The sequence below is a fragment of the Cottoperca gobio genome, chromosome 13, assembly GCF_900634415.1.
Source record: "Cottoperca gobio chromosome 13, fCotGob3.1, whole genome shotgun sequence".
Lineage (NCBI taxonomy): Eukaryota > Metazoa > Chordata > Actinopteri > Perciformes > Bovichtidae > Cottoperca > Cottoperca gobio.
The window spans coordinates 5694767-5713465 of record NC_041367.1 but is presented as its reverse complement, the minus strand read 5'-3'; the positions used below and the strand labels follow the sequence as shown (position 1 = coordinate 5713465).

The following is an 18699-nucleotide window of genomic DNA, read 5'->3' as shown; positions in this document are numbered from 1 at the left end:
AGCACAGAACAGGAAGGAAGCTGTATAGCTGTAAATTATATTATATATAATTACAACTCAATACCGTTTTCCAACAACTGGAGCTGTTGCTATAAAAATGTGTATGTGTGAACATCACATGCTTTTTAAGTGCTTTTCAGATAACCTTTACATACACTGCCCAATCGGTTAACCTTACAACTCAATACTGTCTTCATTTATATCTCAGATTGTGTGCATTCAGTAAGGGTCAAGTAGGTGATTTATAATTAAAACTTTACTGAAACAATAACACTCAGATGTACAGCCTGCAGACTCTCCTACATGTAGCTGTGACGCGCTTCTGAGGGAGACGACAACCTGAAGTTGTCCTTTAGTAACATCTGTAGGCAACAACGTGGAACTGCAAGACACAGTGTGTGAGGATTTCTTCTTTCTCAACTACACTTGTGGGAGAATCTTAAGAAATCTGAACACCCATGTGGAGACTGTAATGTTGTGTTTGCAAATAAATGTCTTCATTTAGTGAGGCGGGACGATATTATGTTTGCATGTTTTTGCATTTTTATCCCAGCACATTACTATTACAGTCGTTAGCAAGAGAAACCATTTCTATCTTTCTTGTCATGCTCTAAATATGGCTTTGTACATTCTTGGTTCTTTAGAATTCTCAATAATTCCTCTAAATTATGGAAAGTTCAAAAATAATAGAAATGTTTTGCATGCAAGACAAGACATTTCGATAGTAGTCACTGGGTCAACGTACTGGCTGGATCATTTGGACAAATTGCACGTACAGTATGTGCGTGTTAATCGGTAACACATGAAGTGTAAATGTTGTCATTTATTAATCCAACAATCGTCCACTTCTGATATCTGAGCCGCTCTAATGTAAAGACGGGACAGCCGGAGCGATTAACACTTGTGACCTATATTTTATTGACAGTATGATTTGCAAGAGGTGGAAGGATCTGAGACGATGTAAAGTATTTTGAATCCATGCAGTTCCTTCAGCTTAGTCAGTTTTTCGTATTAAAATTGAGTTTGAGATCTGGTGTGAATGCCTTTGTGTTATTTGAGCCACAGGAAACACATTTAAATCAAGCATGAGTCCTACGTGAAGGAGCTTTAATGATCATAGAACTATCATAGGCTTATAAATGAATCATCAAAGAGTCACTTTACTCAGCATTTAGATACTTCCCCTCTCGTCGATATTTAATTGTGCACTATTCTTATCTCCATGTCGAGCCATCAGTCTCTGAATGAAACAAGCTCCACGGTGTTTTGATTCTGGGCTTGAGTCCAGACTGCCGGGATGCTTGTTCTTTGAAAACAAAGCAGAGCAAGTGAATGCTGCCGTGCAAGATTCACATGCGGCCACAGGTGTCTGCGAAACCTTCGTAATGACCCATAGGTGAAAATCGTTAGTGTGTTTTTTTGTCCACATTAAAGTGAAACTGCCTGGCTCAGTGGTGAAAAGGGGATGATGAAACATCTGACATCCCTTCAGCATCAAGTCAAGTGGGGCCTTTATGGACCCAAGTGGGGCCTTTATGGACCGAAGTGGGGCATGTGTTTCCATATGGGTTGAACGTGCATCTTCCCATCACTAAAGTTATGTTTTCTTGTGGACAAAACTGTTCTGCCGCAATTGAGTAAGTTTGCATGATTCTAGCCTCAAACTGAAAAAACACTATACTGTGTTTGTAATTGTTGCCATGTACTAATGCACACTACATTATTGTAACTAAATAACTGTCTTTATTATATCAATGTGTGTTTGGTTACCTGCCCACCTGTCTTTTTTGTTCGTTTGTTTTGTTTATTATCTTTTTTTCTTTGTGGTGTTGGATACTCTAAAATTCAATAATACTTTGTTATATATTTTTTAAATTAACACCTCATTATTAAATATGATCAACCTGTCTCTATTATCTGGCTATGTACCACAATCCTTTAAAGTAGCTGTAATAAAACCACTTCTTAAAAAGCCTAGTCTTGATCCAGAGGTTTTAGCCAACTATAGGCCGATATCTAACCTTCCCTTTCTCGCTAAGATCCTTGAGAAAGCAGTCGCAAAACAGTTGTGTGATTTTTTACATAATAATACTTTATTTGAGGTTTTTCAATCTGGATTTAGAGTTCATCATAGCACAGAGACGGCACTGGTGAAAGTTACCAATGACCTTCTATTGGCATCAGACAAAGGACTTGTCTCTGTTCTTGTCTTGTTAGACCTCAGTGCTGCTTTCGAAACTGTTGATCATGACATTGTACTACAGAGACTGGAACATTGTGTTGGCATTAAAGGAACCGCACTAAGCTGGTTCAAGTCCTATTTATCTGAGCGATCTCAATTTCTATGTGTTAACGATAAATCCTCCATGACAGCCAAAGTCAGTCTTGGAGTTCCGCAGGGTTCTGTACTTGGACCGATTCTATTCACCTTATATATGCTTCCTTTGGGCAATATTATAAGGAACCACTCTATAAACTTTCATTGTTATGCGGATGATACCCAATTATATCTATCAAGCGGATCGAGGTTGTGCGCCGAACAGAGTACCACAGATACTGAGCCAGCAACGCTAATTATCGGCGATTCTACTGCATCAGGCATTAACATTAACGGTAAGAAAGATACCAAAACATACTGCTTCCCTGATGAAATTATCTGTGACATAACAGAAAAACTTCCAGAAATGCTGTCTGTCCACAAATATGTGAACAAGGTTATTATTCATGCGGGGCATAATGATATCTCAAGGGGAGAAACGGAAACACTAAAACGTGACTTTACTGAACTGCTAAAAGTTGTAGGCTCTAAAGACATTGAAACATACATCAGTTGTCCCATCCCACCAGCCAGGTCAGGAGTGAATCATTTTAAGCAGAATTTTGGGGCTCAGCAGGTGGCTATCAGTTGCCTGTCCCCTGCACAAAGTGAACTTTATTGACAACTTCAATCTGTTTTGGCAGCATAGAGGCCTTTTTGGAAGAAATGGACTTTCTCTCAACAGATCTGGAGAAAAACTGTTCGCTTCAAATATAGATCACGCCATTAGCCACCCGACTTTGGCTAAATGCAAGGAGATAACCAGATAACCACCATGATGATGTCCAAACAACTGGAGCGAGTGACCTTGCTGTAGTACCAGCCACAACAAGCCTGCACACCAAGGACCCCAGTCCCTCAACTCCACCGACAGACATAGATGAAGTTGAAATTTTGTGGAGTAGCACTGAGACACCCTACCCCCTCCCCCTCTTCCTCATCTTCCTCTCCCTTCCTCCCTTTTAGCGACAGGATGAACAAATTGGTGAAAGGTGGTCTCAAACTGACACCTCAAATAACCCCGCTCAAAACCATCATACCCCACCATCATCCCCCATTCTTCTATCCCCTCCCAGACGTCCCCCGCAACTCCCCCTCGGCTTATGCCAAAAGCCTGCTCATGGACACTCAAGGACATCACCCCCCCCCCCCAAACTGGTCATGCCGTTCCTGTCTTGACTACTACCAGACTAAATAATCAGCGCTCAGCACCCACTGCGTCTGGTTATCTTAGATATGTCAGTGCACAGCCAGGACCGGCTTTGACTCCTGTCACAGACTCCCTGCAGCTGAAAGTGGCTCTTCTGAATGTCAGATCACTGGCTACCAAATCTTTTTTGATTCATGATATGATAGTTCAAAAGAACTTGCACTGTAAGTTTCTAGTTGAGACCTGGTTAAACAACATTACTGCTGTGGCAACACTGACTGAGACATGTCCTCCAAACTATAAATACTATCAGGCAGTAAGGCAAAATAGGAAAGGTGGAGGGATTGCCGCTATCTTATCAGCCTCGCTTGTATGTAATGACATTGACCTGGGTGAATTTACATTATTTGAATATCTTGCTATTGAGCCTAAAGCAGAATTATCTTTGCTCATCATCACATTGTACAGGCCACCAAAATATTCAACACTATTTCTAGAGGAATTCTCAGAGCTGATTTCACTCAGCATCACTAGATGTGAAAGAATAATCCTGCATGGAGACCTAAATAGTCACGTAAATAAGAAGAATGATCCCAAGACTATTGAACTTGAAAATGTACTAGACAGCTATGATCCAAAACAAAATATCAGTGAACCCACTCATCAGCATGGTAACACGCTAGACTTAGTGATAACGACAAGGCTAGACATCGATAAGGTCTCAGTAATCGAATTACAAATATCTGACCTGTGTGTTTTTTGATGCTAACCTAATCTTAACAAAGACCAAAAGAGAGACAGTGGTCAAAAAAAGAATACTAGATGACACAGCAGAGGAAACATTCTCTAACATCATAAGATCATTTGAGCCATGCTCAGACTGCTCCTTAAATCTCATGGTTGAAAATCTAAACAACACCTTGTCATCTACCCTGGATATTGTTGCTCCATTAAAGGTAAAAAAGAAATCCACTGACAGAATCTCCCCATGGTTAAACAACAGCAATGTTACTCAGACAAAGAGGACTTGTAGAGCAGCTGAACGAAGATGGGGGAAAACTAAGCTCACAGTTAACTATGATATCTACAAAGAATCCATGGCTGCCTATGGTAAAGCAATGCAGCTGGCAAGAAGGGATTACTTTTCTAAGATTGTCACAGAGAATGTTGGAAATTCTAGAATACTATTCTTGACTATTAACCAACTACTGAACACTGCCCCCACCCCTCCGCAGTCCTCTGCATCAAAGTGTGAAGAACTCGCATTGTTCCTCAATAATAAAATAACTTCAATCAGAGCCAGCATCACTTATGCAGTGCAGACACAGAGAACATCTGCAAACATTGTGAAGTAACCATGGGAACATTCACCTGCATCACATTAACTGAGCTTCATGAAACTGTGATGGATTGTAACTCCTCCACCTCTTGTGTTGACCTGATACCTACAACATTCTTTAAGTGGATATTCGACAGCATTTCAAGTCACGTGGTACATATTATAAACACGTCTCTTCTAACGGGCATCTTCCCAGACGTCTTCAAAACAGCCGTTATAAAACCCTTGCTAAAGAAACCTAACCTAGACAGTAATATGCTGACCAACTCCCACATAAAACAAATCTCAAGGACTGCCTTCTTTCATCTACGTAACATTGCAAAAATAAGACACATCCTATCTCAAAATGATGCAGAAAAACTAGTGCACGTCTGTCCGTCCTGGGAGAGGGATCCCTCTTCAGTTGCTCTCCCTGAGGTTTCTTCCATTTTTCCCCCTTTAATTATTATTATATTATATTCTTTGATTACAGCCACACCGTCTCCGCACACAAGACAAATGGGTTTGCCCTTTATATCCTCAAACATATACTCTGCCTCCCACCTGCCTTGAAAACCCCTTTTTTCAAAGTCCACCTTTTATTTAGTCATTTTTTGGGTAGAGGGATAGCTGAAAGTTGACGGCTGCTGATGAGAGAGTGGGGCAAGGGCTCGAGCTTTCGGGCCCTCGATTGATGCGCCAACGCACTGGCAGTGCATTGTGGGATTTGTAGCATTAGTGGTGCGTGCAATATACCGGCGGGCCAGTGCTAATATTAATTAGATATTATCCTGCGGGCCAAAGATAAGTCCACGGGCCTTGAGTTTGACATATGTGCTCTAATGTGTTTCCATGAGGAGTGGTAAAAGCGTCCCCTGTTCATGGGTTCAAAAGGCGGCTTTAGGTTTGGCTCAAGAGAAAATGGCTGAGAAGCCCAAGCTAAAGAGTCTTTTGCCTGAGTGGCGACCTCAGCTCCCACTGCTGACGAACCTCTGCGGACCTCAGCTCCCACTGCTGCCGGACCGATGCTGACCCCAGTTCCGCTGCTGCCGGACCTCTGCAGACCTCAGCTCCCTCTGCTGCTGGACCGTTGGAGACCCCTGCTGTCCCCCTGCTGCCTCTCGAGACCCCAGCTGTCCCCCTGTGGCCACTTTAGACCCCAGCTGTCCCCGTGCAGCCTCTCGAGACCCCCAGCTGTCCCTGTGCCGCCTTTAGAGACCCCAGCTGTCCCCGTGCCTCCTCTCGACACCGCTACTGTCCCCGTGCCGCCTCTCGAGACCCCAGCTATCCCCCTGTCACCTCTCGAGACCCTGGCACTCCGTTCGCCTGTCGAGATCTCAACGCTCCCTTCGTCTCTTGAGACCCAAGTTCCTGTGTTCCTCCCGACTCAGAGAGCCAAGTTCCCGTGTTCCACCCGACTCCAGAGACCCAAGTTCATGTGTTTTCCCGGACACTCGAGACCCCGGTGACTCCAGTCCGGCCTCCAGCCCGCCTTCAGCCCGGCCTCCTGAGCAGCTCTGCCCGCCTTCAGCTCTACCTCTCCGCCTGCCTCCAGCCCTGCCTCCTGAGCTGCTCAGCCCACCTCCAGCCCGTTCTCCTGAGCGGCTCTGCCAGCTTCGTCGTCCTACAGCCTGGTCTCGCCCGCTTTGCCGGCCTCCTTCCCGGCCTCCAGAGCGGCCTCCTGCCGGCCTTAATACACAACGTTTACACTTCATGTGTTACCGATCAACACACATACTGTACGTGTGATTTGTCCAAATGATCCAGCCAGTACGTTGACCCAGTGACTACTATCAAAATGTCTTGTCTTGTATGCAAAACATTTTTATTATTTTTGCACCACCTAAAATTTAACTTTCCAACATTTAGAGGAATTATTGAGATTTCAAAAGAACCAAGAATGTACAAAGCCACATTTAGAGCATGACAAAGATAGAAATAGTTTCTCTGGCTAACGACTGTAATAATAATGTACTGGGATAAAAATGCAAAAACATGCAAACATAATATCGTCCCGCCTCACTAAATGAAGACATTTATTTGCAAACACGACATTACAGTCTCCACATGGGTGTTCATATTTCTTAACATTGTCCCACAGGTGTAGTTGGGAAAGAAGAAATCCTCACACACTGTGTCTTGCAGTTCCACGTTGTTGCCTACAGATGTTACTAAAGGACAACTTCAGGTTGTAGTCTCCCTCAGAAGCACGTCACAGCTACATGTAGGAGAGTCTGCAGGCTGTTTAAAACATCTGAGTGTTATTGTTTCAGTAAAGCTTTAATCATAAATCACCTACTTGACCCTTACTGAATGCACACAATCTGAGATATAAATGTAGAGAAAATACACTGGGCAAATCAATATTTCAATATAACTTACTGTGATTTAGGCTGGACTACAGTATTGAGTTGTAATTATATAATATAATTGACAGCTATACAGCTTTCTTCCTGTTCTGTGCTCTGTCTTATTTTACTTTAGCTATATCTCTGAACTGAACTGGGTCCAGCTTCAAGTCTTAAGAAATTAAACAAATCACTGTAATTTAGTCGCTGTATATAATGCAGCACAATTAGGTTCTGTGGTCCAGCTGTGGGAGTGGTGCTGTTTCACCGGTTAGACCACTTGTGGGAGTGGTGCTGTTTTAGTGGACAAAAATGTGACACCAAATGTTCAGTGGAGCCAAAGTATACAAATACAGACTATTTTGCTGAACATGGTCCAATATGATTTGATACAATGTAAAATTAATCTATAGAATCCTGTTCAGAATTCAGACTTTACAAACCGCATTATTAATAACCTGTTAATTAATAACATTATTAAACTCTGTTTGTTTTGGTTTCATAATCTCACTGGAGACAATAGAGTTGAAATGAAGGTACATTAACTCGACTATTATACACAAGGAAGTGCACGACTCAATTGTCGTTTGGAATGTGACCTGCCAGTATAAAAGCTCTGGTGCAAGAGGTTTGTCTACATACCATCCGACAACATGAAGGTTCAACTTCTCACGCTGCTGCTCCTGCTGTGCTGCACTCAGGGTAAGCCAACTTCGGTTTATATCAATATTTTAGCTTTATTTTTACTAAAGCAAAGGTGAAAACAAGTAGAAGTACATTTTTAAGAATCCTAACATTAGATTTGATCACTGATGCATTATGCCTAAGTGTCGACGGACATTGTTTCCTCAATGAGAGCAGATACAAATGATGAAGAAAGGTTTTGCAGTATTCCTACTAACTTTATAACTTCATAATATTGTATCAAGTGAAAACCCTGAGTCAATTCTGATGGCCTTTCTCTTCTCATCAGTGCTCACACTCAGATGCTACACCTGTGTAGGTGAAGATGACGAGGACTGTAAGGTGGAGACAGAGTGCCCGGCAACAGCTCAGTACTGCATGACCATGCAATACGGTAGTTAAAATCTTTCTGCTGCATTCATTTAGATTTCTTTTATGTCCATGTTTTAATATCTGTGTTTAAGTTTTTGAGAAAAACTACATTACATTCTCCCATGACAGAGGGATGGTTCAGTCATTGTATTTTTATTAAATTCTTTCAACAGGTGGAGAACTTTCTCGAACTTGTCAGGATTATTGTGCCGAAGATGATAACACATATTGCTGCCAAGAAGACCTCTGCGACCCATGAGTCATCCCTCAGCGCTGACTTTCGCTTTCTGAAAAATGAAATGAATATATAAGACAAATGTATTACTTAAATCTAAATCAGATCGAAGATGATTTTTAACTTTATAGGATTGTAATGTGACTATCCTGTCTTGCTTTTACTTTCATTAAACTCTACAAATATTGAATCATTGTGTCTCATTCATTAACTCACAGCCCAAACTCAAACTGCGCAACACACTGGAAGTCACAGCCATGTTATTATTATTCTTTTTTTTTTTCTTCTTTTTTTTTAAGGAGTGCTAGAGACAGTGCAACCACACACACACACACACACACGCACGCACACACACACACGCACACACACACACACACACACACACACACACACACACACACACACACACACACACACACATTCACACATCATGTAAAGTTGGACTTACTTAAGTGAGTCATCTGTTTAAAAATATTTAATTGAACAATTATAAATATTTGAATTGGTCTTATCGTTTTCTTTCAGCTGTCTTTTGTTACAGGTGAGACAGGAAAAAAGTCTCTTTTGTGAAGATGTAAAAGGCTGACACAATTGTACACAGCCAACACGTCCATGTTAGTCCCTCATGGGTTCCAAAACATTCATGTGCTGACTTCCTCGTGGGTTTCATTTGGGTCATTATGTTATGCCACTGATTGACAGCTGTTGGCGACAATGTGCATAGAATTGCACATCAGGAAGCAGCGTAGAAAAAAACTGCCGCTGTAAACATGTATGTAATAAATGCAGGTTTTAAAATGTAAAAATCTAGAAAATGCAAGCAACATGTTTATTAGGCCTGAAGGCTATACACGTTGCATGTTGTTGATAAATGCTAAATGTAAACATTTGTGTTTATAAGAAGCACCACGGTGTACCTTTAAACTGGGCTAACAGTCAGTTGCCTATTAGCCATTTTATTCATCAAGCGGTAAATTAAACTGGTTAATAAAATGCAGCAAGCCAATTATCTTAGCCAACATGCCAACGTAACCAAACACAGACTATCATTTGGACCGGTCAGGCCAACTCCTCATAGGCCCATCTATGTGAACCCAAGACAGTCGAAGGGGTAGAGAATAGATCATGTGATCAATCATCCTGAAGGCCCCACATTAACCTAGTTTTGAGAGCATTTATGTTAGCTAATAAGGGGAAGTGCATGTTTAAAAAAATATATAACATAACGTTGTATTGAATTTTCGAGTATCCAACACCATAAAGAAAAGAAAAGACAATAAACAAAACAAACAAACAAAAAGACAGGTCGGCAGGTAACCAAACAGACATTGATATAATTAAGACAGTTAGTTAGTTACACACACTGAACATATATATCCAATACAGCTGCTCTTGAGCCATGTGATATTTTCATTAAAAAAAAATTCCAGCATTTTTTCACAGGCAACACTATCCATCCAATATTTTATTCCCTCGACATTTTCAGTTTGAGGCTAGAATCATGCAAACTTACTCAATTGCGGCAGTTTTATCCACAAGGAAACATAACTTTAGTAAAGGCCCCACTTGACTTGATGCTGAAGGGATGTCAGATGTTTCATCATCCCCTTTTCACCACTGAGCCAGGCAGTTTCACTTTAATGTGGACAAAAAAACACACTAACGATTTTCACTTATGAGTCATTACGAAGGTTTCGCAGACACCTGTGGCCGCATATGAATCTTGCACGGCAGCATTCACTTGCTCTGCTGCTTGTTTTCAAAGAACAAGCATCCCGGCAGTCTGGACTCAAGCCCAGAATCAAAACACCGTGGAGCTTGTTTCATTCAGAGCCTGATGGCTCGACATGGAGATAAGAATAGTGCACAATTAAATATCGACGAGAGGGGAAGTATCTAAATGCTGAGTAAAGTGACTCTTTGATGATTCATTTATAAGCCTATGATTGTTCTATGATTATTAAAGCTCCTTCACGTAGGACTCATGCTTCATTTAAATGTGTTTCCTGTGGCTCAAATAACACAAAGGCATTCACACCAGATCTCAAACTCAATTTTAATACGAAAAACTGACTAAGCTGAAGGAACTGCATGGATTCAAAATACTTTACATCGTCTCAGATCCTTCCACCTCTTGCAAATCATACTGTGAATAAAATATTGGTCACAAGTGTTAATCGCTCCGGCTGTCCCGTCTTTACATTAGAGCGGCTCAGATATCAGAAGTGGACGATTGTTGGATTAATAGATCACAACCTTTACACTTCATGTGTTACCGATTAACACACACATACTGTACGTGCAATTTGTCCAAATGATCCAGCCAGTACGTTGTACCCAATGACTACTATCGAAATGTCTTGTCTTGCATGCAAAACATTTCTATTATTTTTGCACCACCTAAAATGTAACTTTCCATCATTTAGAGGAATTATTGAGATTTCTAAAGAACCAAGAATGTACAAAGCCACATTTAGAGCATGAGGGAAATACTACACTCATCTGCTGCCCACACAGGAAAGAGCTGTGCTGCTGAGTATGTGAGAATTAGCATACCTGACAGTTGATATGTTATTATGAAGATGGTGATGTGGACAGTTACTGATCAGAGTTGCACTAATGGGGTTTGACTGCATACGAAACATCGTGGTGGAAGGTAAACATTCAAACATATGTTCGCAACTATTTGGGCTTGTAAAAGCAGTGCGGACTCTCAGTTAAAAATAAATGTTATTTTTTTCTGTCTATTTTCTTTTCATCAGTCACAAGGAATTTTATTTATTTTTGCAGTATTTTTACTTTTAATGCATTTTTATGATAACACTTCAGAAATGTTACTTCAATACGATGTTGAATGCAGGACTTTTAATTGTAATAGAGTATTTGTACATTACTGAGCTTAGGTTAAATAAAAAAAGAGCATGGCTGCTGGACAAAGCTATAAAAAAAGATTCAAAACAAAGACTCGCTCTGTTGCTCCACCAATAGTGGGCATGTTGTCAAGAGTGAGTTCTGCTTTAGCTGGTAGAGTAATGGTGGTCCATCTATTGGATTAGTGGAGGGATTTCACTGTGGTATTAATCTGAGAAGACAGCAGGCGACCCAGGCTGGGCTCACGCTGAGCTGTTGTGTCTCTCAGTCTCTGGCTGCCACTCAGCTCACTGTTTCAACTCCATCTGACGCACCAACACAGGAGACCACTCAGCCAACATGAACCTTTTCTGCTTTTCGCTGGTAAGAGACACACTTTTAATTTATGCGTCTACCTAACAGGCTGTGTGTGAGTAGCTGAGGGAAAGAGAACTTTAGCCATATGATAGAAATGCAAGCATTGGCCTCAAGAGATACAATACAAATCCGTAAATAATGGCATTCTGTGTAAGCTATTAAGAGTACACGGTTGTCATAACAGTGTTTCAGCCTCTAAATAAGCTAATTACAATTACAATCCATGTACCACACGACAAGAATAATGCCGTAGTTTGTGTAGTCGTTGATTCGCTTCACGATGCTAGAAGAGAACGAAGAAATAAGTATTGATTGTGAAGACAAGTGTGTGGTGGCAGCATATGCACATGCACCACTCACACATATGGTCCCTCAGATTCTGCTGCAGCTGTCAAACTGCATGTGGACACAAGAGCATGTATACAGACTATTGTCTTTGTACAGATGTCGGCGATGCTAAATAATAATCAGGATTATTATAAACTAACGTCTTGCTACAGTAAATGTAGGCTTGAACTGTGATTGCACTGATTGTCCTCTCTGTTGCTGTTATTCCACCTCACGTGTATGATGACTTCTTTTATGTGAGTATATCTGTGTATTGGATAATTTAGTTTCTTTATATTTGGTTAAAATATAAAGACAATGAGACCTACATGGACACATTATGAGAGTTCAAACCTTAAAGGCTAATCCTATAAACCTATGATGATTGCGAACCAAAACACGTTCCTTTGTCGGCACTGAAAGTGTCCGTCTGCCCAGTAATAAGATAAGATGTCGTCGTACAGACAAGACGAGAGGGATGAAGAAAGAAATTGGTTATACGTTCCTAGAAGGAATCCAAACAAGCCGCACAAATTTTAATCCTCATTGAAATCTGTGCTGAGTAAATTTCAATCCTCCTCTACATCCCTGGTTGACAAGCAAATTTAAAAGAGCTTTGAAGCAGCATTAGCAGCATATCCCTACAGTCATATCAAATCCTCATAGCTCTAATTGTGATGTCTGTTTACAATGAAACGTAGAATCATGTGGGATGTCTCGAACAACCCTTTGGATTTTCTCTGTTTTAGGCTCTTGGAAACAATCATTTAAACTTTAAACTGTTTGCTTTGCAGTGGCATTACATGTCCTAACCACTGACATAAAGTGTGTAACCTATAAATCCTGCTCAATATGTGCACACTATGTGCTTCATCAAAAGTACTAATCAGATGTAATCCATCAGGACAGATGAAATCCATTCATGAATCAAGCCTGCTGCCAACAGTTCAACTGAGCAGCTGTGGTTCTGTCTGTGTGTCTGTCTTTCTTCACATCAGGAGGGGTCCATGGACAGCCTGTATGAGGCGGTGCAGAGCTCCAATGATGGTCCACCTCCGCCCATCCCCAGCCGTTCTTCCAGCCGCACATGCAGCCGCTCCTGCAGCCGCTCCTGCAGCCCAGCGGTCCTTGCTGGAGGACAACACAAAGTGGCAAGGCTCGGGGAAATCTATCTCTATGGTGAGAGAGACATGCAAGTCTTACAGATTGTGAACAGTGTTAACAATCATCACCAGATTGTTTGGGGGTCACTTCTCAGCCCACACCCACCCACCAGATTGTATATAAATCAAAGCTCATTATGAAATGATGAAGCTACAGCTGCTGCTGAAGCCAGACAACTCAGAATTGTTGATGTAAGCTTGTGTCATGTCAATTAAATGTCACTGAAGAATTATTCATGTATCAAATCCAATATGTTGACATATTTCTAAGTAACATTTGACTGGAAATGCTTTGTTATTCTTTCCAGGACATGCCTCACTTGCAGGGCGTCAACTCTAATAAAAAGAAAAGAAGGTGAGCTTACACAAACAGGCTAACAATGGTACACATTGCTGTGAACAGAAAACGAAACTAAATGCTAAATACTGCCAGGAATTCAGGCTCCTACTGTATAACCTGTTTCTTTTGTTGGATTTTGCAGTTTGCAGAGAAAATCTGCCAGCGAAAGGGCTTCCCTTTCCCATAGAATAATAATATGGCATGAAAGGCTCCCTGTTTATTTTCACGTTACAGTAATACTGTAAATCCTTCCTGGAGCAGGACAGACGGGGTCTTCAGCTGCGCTCCTCTCCTCGTACTTATCTTTAGTTCATTTGGTCTGGACAATACAACGCTGAGATTTAAGAAGAGGGATTCACAGCCCATGAGGCGCAAATAAAAAAAAAAGCTTTATATTTATTGTTTATTTGAACGGTGGTGAATGTTCTTTGAGAAGCAGCGCCCTGCGGACTGTTGTGAAAGCAGAAGGCAGATTATAGCTTTGAGCTAGTTGGACTAAGCGGATTCAAGGCCCACCAATTTAGAGTCCGCAGTCAACACCTTTACTCCCGCGGCACAGTGTGGTCTCTCAGCCTATAGGCTTTGCCAGTTTTGTTATGTCATGTAATGTATGTGCTCTATGGTTGTCTTTTTTGCTTGTGGTTTGTTGTCAGATTAAAAGAGCTAGAACTCATCTGCTTAAACACTAATTAGATTCAACTGCGTAATATTATATTTCTTTGTTATTTTTACTTTCAGGACACATATATCCAAATCTGCATCAGATAATGACACACTAGGTGAGTACGAACAGTTTCCTTTGTGTTCTGTTCATTTTAAAACCTACATTATTTATATTAGTGTGTAAGTGTAACTGAACATAGAGGCCAAGACACACAACCTGTATCATAAACTAGGAAGACTACAGTAAAATAATTTACCTTTCTTTCTTTTTTTTAAGCTGCAAAGACAAAACTGTTTATTTAGATTCAAATCTCAGATAACCTACCGCCTGTGTGTGACTTAGAAAAAACAATTTCCTTCAGTGTCCCCGTGGCCACCCCCCGACCTTTCATTTAAAATCCTCAATGTTTTGTGATTTGTCTCCCTTCGCTGCAGATAACCCCGGCTGTAATACTGCGGTCTGGCAGCCCGCCAAGAGCCGAGAAGATTTAGTCCACATCGCCAACAATCACAATGAAGGTAAAGAGGAAATAAATAGGTTAAGCTCATCGAAATGCCAACGTTCATTTGGCCTCTCAGCATGACGTCTGAAGACATGTGCTGGGTTTTCCAACCAGCTGAAATTAATAAATGTTTGCGCAAAACAACGACTGTGGATTTTGTCCCCCCATCACTTCTATTGGAAGGGACATTTTACTGTCTGGTATGAAAAGAAAGAATAATTACAGCAAGTTAAACCTGTTTCAATGTTCATAAGAGTTACCTGACATTTCCTTTAATCCTGAGCAGTAGAGAAATACCGGAATACATCAGCGTCCTGTGCTTTTTCTTTTGGTTTCCCAGTGTTTCACTACCCTGATGATCTATACTGTAGTCATATGTTGTGCCCCTCTAGACATGAGGAAGACTAAACACAGAACAGAAACCAAAGACGGGAAAGGAGCACATCATTCTGGCACAAAGAAAAAGGAGAAACCACATTCAAGCCAGGTAAGAACAAAAAGATTTACTGCAGTGTTCTCGGCCAGCTTCACGTATTGGTGCTAAACTAACGCAATGTTACGTTACATTTAAATGAAAGTATTATATAGCTTGGGTGTGGGTAACAAAGAAATATAATTAAGAACCAAGTGAAGCAGTTAATAGGTCGGCAGGTATGAACGACTGGCCACAAAGTGCAGGAGATTATTTTCCCCTTCTGTTAACCCACATGCTCCTCCTGCACCATGCACCACTGTTATAATACAGCATTACATACAATTATCCATAACATAACATCCATCTGTTCCAACCCGAGCAGCAGTAAAATGAACCTATTGCTGCACCAGTTGCACGTGAGCACGTTTGCAAGTGCAGACTTGAGGTCACATGACACATCCGGCCATTTTGTGTCAACTTAGTTTCAAGCTGCCACAATCATTTAACATAAATGCTGATTGGGTTTTAATACAGTGCAGATGGTCTAAAGAGGGCGCTGACCTGTGACCTGTGGTCCAGAGAGAGATGTGAAAACAAAGAAGAGGACTGTGTGTGTGTGTGTGTGTGTGTGTGTGTTTTGGGTAAGGAGGGTTTAGAGGCCTCATGCCAGGTCACCCAGTGCCCATTCTGACTAATGCCCATCATAGTGAGAAGCAAACAAAACAGAGCTTGCCAGTAGTGGATCAGCAGCAGCTCTTAGCGCCTCACAATGTGGTTGTGCTGCTAAAAAGGACCATGACCTTCAAATGGGTTGAAGGTTGTGTGTGTTTTACCCTTTCTATTGTATAAAAAAACATCAAAACCAAACATTTACAGCAAAGCATCTCTGTGAGGCTGTTGATGACAATGCTGAGATGTTCACCAGGTTCAGTGTTTACCATGTTTACCATCTTAGTTGAGCATGCTAACATTTGCTAATTAACATTAAAATCCAACAGCTGATACTTATGGGAGGTTTATCAGGTATTTGGTCATAAACCAAAGTACTGGACAAATGATCCATGTGAATGTCTGTCCCAGATTCCCTGCCACAAATAGTCCACCGAATAATTGTTGAGATATTTTACAAAAAAACTGAAATCTCAACCTCTTACTGGAACTAGAGGAAAAGTCAGAGGTTCACCAAAGTCAGTAGGATTCATCCTCTGGGGACTATGAATGTATGTACAAAATTTGATTGCAATTTTATTTCAATCTGAACCAAAGTGTTGGACCCACCGACAGACACACTCTTGCAACTAGCACGGCTACATGAGAGTGGGGAGCTTAAAGTGTTTTTGCTATGTCCATAAATGTTTAACTGAGGAGTCAGAAGAGATGTCACATTTTACAGATTTAAAAACTAAATCTGTGTCTGTTGTACTTTCCAGAGTAGCCACACCAATGGTGTGGCAACAGAGTCTAAACCTGCTGTCAAAAGGAACCAAAAGACTGGAAAGAAAGCAGGTGGGAAGAGCGGGAAAGAGGGGTCAAAGAAAAGTCACTAACTCCGCAGGTGAGACATCTTTCTCCCACCACAACGAGAAAAGAATACTTTCTCCATACTGCCTAGATTACTCTGTTCTTTCTAACCTCTCTCTCTAGTGTCTGTTTGGCTAAATGCCCAAGCTGTGACTAAACTAGACTCGTGCTTACAGTAGCGGAATAGGCCCATGCTGCAAGTTCATGACTTTTCTGCTCTGATGAATTCTGAATTGTGCTTCCGCTTTCGAGTGTTGTAATATCTTCAGTGTAGGTGTCTGTGGCGCCTAGAGGTACTCAGGGTTGCTTTATAGCAAACACGCATCCCTTCAAACTACACATAGGGGTTACAAAAGCAAATTACACAATTGGTCTGTTTGGCCATCTTCATTTTACCTAATACTCTTTCTGACGCTGCGTCGACGTGTAAAGTGGTGTCACAGAAGCGAAGCCATTTCCACTGTCATTACTATTGGTCTGTTGTAAAGTAAATGTTATGATACATGTAGGAACAATTGAATACGTCCACTTACATATTTTATAACTTGGGTATGGGTAACAATGACATATAATTAAGAACCAAGTGGAGCAGGTATGAGGACACATACACAAAGAACACAAAGAGCACAAAATCATTTTGTCCTTCTGCTGAACCACATGCTTCTCCTTAATGTCTCTGCACCACTGTTATTAATACAGCATTACATAAAAAGAGACAAAAGTTTAAAGAGACTAAAGCAGTATTTCTTTGCGTTGCTGCATAAATCCTCAGAGCAGTTTTGTGGTAGTGTTACGACACGCAGTGGGGAGACATACAGAACTCTGAATCCTACTGCAATGCTGTAATGAAGCGTGTTGCTGCAGAAACACCTCGACATGACGCAGTCTGACTCCTGTAGAAATATCAACATCCCTCATATTTCACTTATGTTTTCTTTTCTCAGCGCACTCCCCACCTTGTGCTATGAGCCCACCCATGGGACCCCACTATCTGGACGTGCCCTACAGGTCAGACCGGAGGCTCTACCTAGGCAAGTCCTCCACCCTCCCTGCTCAGGAGAACACAACCCCGGGCCGATGCGCAGACATGGCCACCCTCCCTGGTGGAGCGACACCAACCCATACCCATCACCAGCGCTGGAGCAACCCAGGTGACAGCAGTCCTGCCTGGGGGACAATCCAGCACACCTGCCGCAGGCCGCTCACAGAGTATCGCATGTACTCCCATGACTTCACCTCATCCCCTGTGAAGGAGTGGGAAGAAAGACAGCAGCAGGAAGCGGCCCAGGATGACAGCGTGAAACAGGACTGTAAACCCCCGATTTCCCCAAACATACCGCGATCTATGACAGATGTGGACCTATCAGAACCAAATGTAAGTTCAACATAGTAAAACAACATTTCCATCTCCTGTTTTGGTGACTGGTGAACTAGTAGCGTATGTGCCACCACTGAATTTGATACATTTACTCAATGTCCCATCCTCGCATCAGTTTGATTCAGGAACCAGATGTGAATCCGCCCTTAGACTTTCCAATTGGGATTCTTTCCATCAGTCGCTGTTCAATACAACACGTTCAATGGCTCACACATCGATAATACCACACGACAGAGCAGATTGACTTTAATGTCAGCGTCCTTTGCGTGCACTTGACATCTCTCAAAAGCAGAGACTTCTGCTGATACCCAGTGAGCATGTGCAGTTTGTGCCTTGTGCCTCACAAATCAGTTAAAGCTTAACATGACTTTGTGGAAAATTGTCGAAGATGAAAAGGATGATCCATTGTAGAGATTACAAGATGCCTATAGATCTATAGTGTCGGTGGTTCTTAGGAGTAAATGTAATTTCATTGGACATGCAGCCGAAGAAGAGGTTAAGAAGAGGTTAAGACTCTCTTTGTGTCCATTCTCTCCCTTAAATGTACCTTCTGGCTGTACTATGTATACCAATGACATGTTTCTATACATGCCTTACTTTTGCAATTTATACTATAATTCACACATTCCACAAGTATTTAAAAAAAATCCCAATTATATCCTCTTCTCCAGTTCTGTTTGAAATGTATTTGAAACAAACCAAACTAATAATTATGTCTAAATCTCAGAGGACCCCCC

The 18699-nt window shown here is 41.5% G+C and overlaps 2 protein-coding genes across 2 annotated transcripts; both read left to right on the top strand.

Annotated features, from left to right (window-relative positions):
* The first annotated feature begins 7748 nt into the window (after positions 1-7748).
* LOC115018095 (lymphocyte antigen 6D) lies at positions 7749-8614 on the top strand. The gene is made up of 3 exons (XM_029446909.1): positions 7749-7835; positions 8107-8211; positions 8363-8614. The coding sequence occupies exons 1-3, from the start codon at positions 7787-7789 to the stop codon at positions 8446-8448; spliced, it is 240 nt and encodes a 79-aa protein (XP_029302769.1). The 5' UTR covers positions 7749-7786; the 3' UTR covers positions 8449-8614.
* A 2998-nt stretch (positions 8615-11612) lies between these two features.
* Positions 11613-17974, top strand: LOC115017758 (uncharacterized). The gene is made up of 8 exons (XM_029446446.1): positions 11613-11658; positions 12978-13158; positions 13451-13497; positions 14221-14261; positions 14581-14664; positions 15048-15135; positions 16494-16618; positions 17529-17974. Exons 2-8 carry the CDS (start codon positions 13000-13002, stop codon positions 17972-17974), a joined length of 990 nt encoding a protein of 329 aa, XP_029302306.1. The 5' UTR covers positions 11613-11658; positions 12978-12999.
* The last annotated feature ends 725 nt before the right edge of the window (positions 17975-18699 follow it).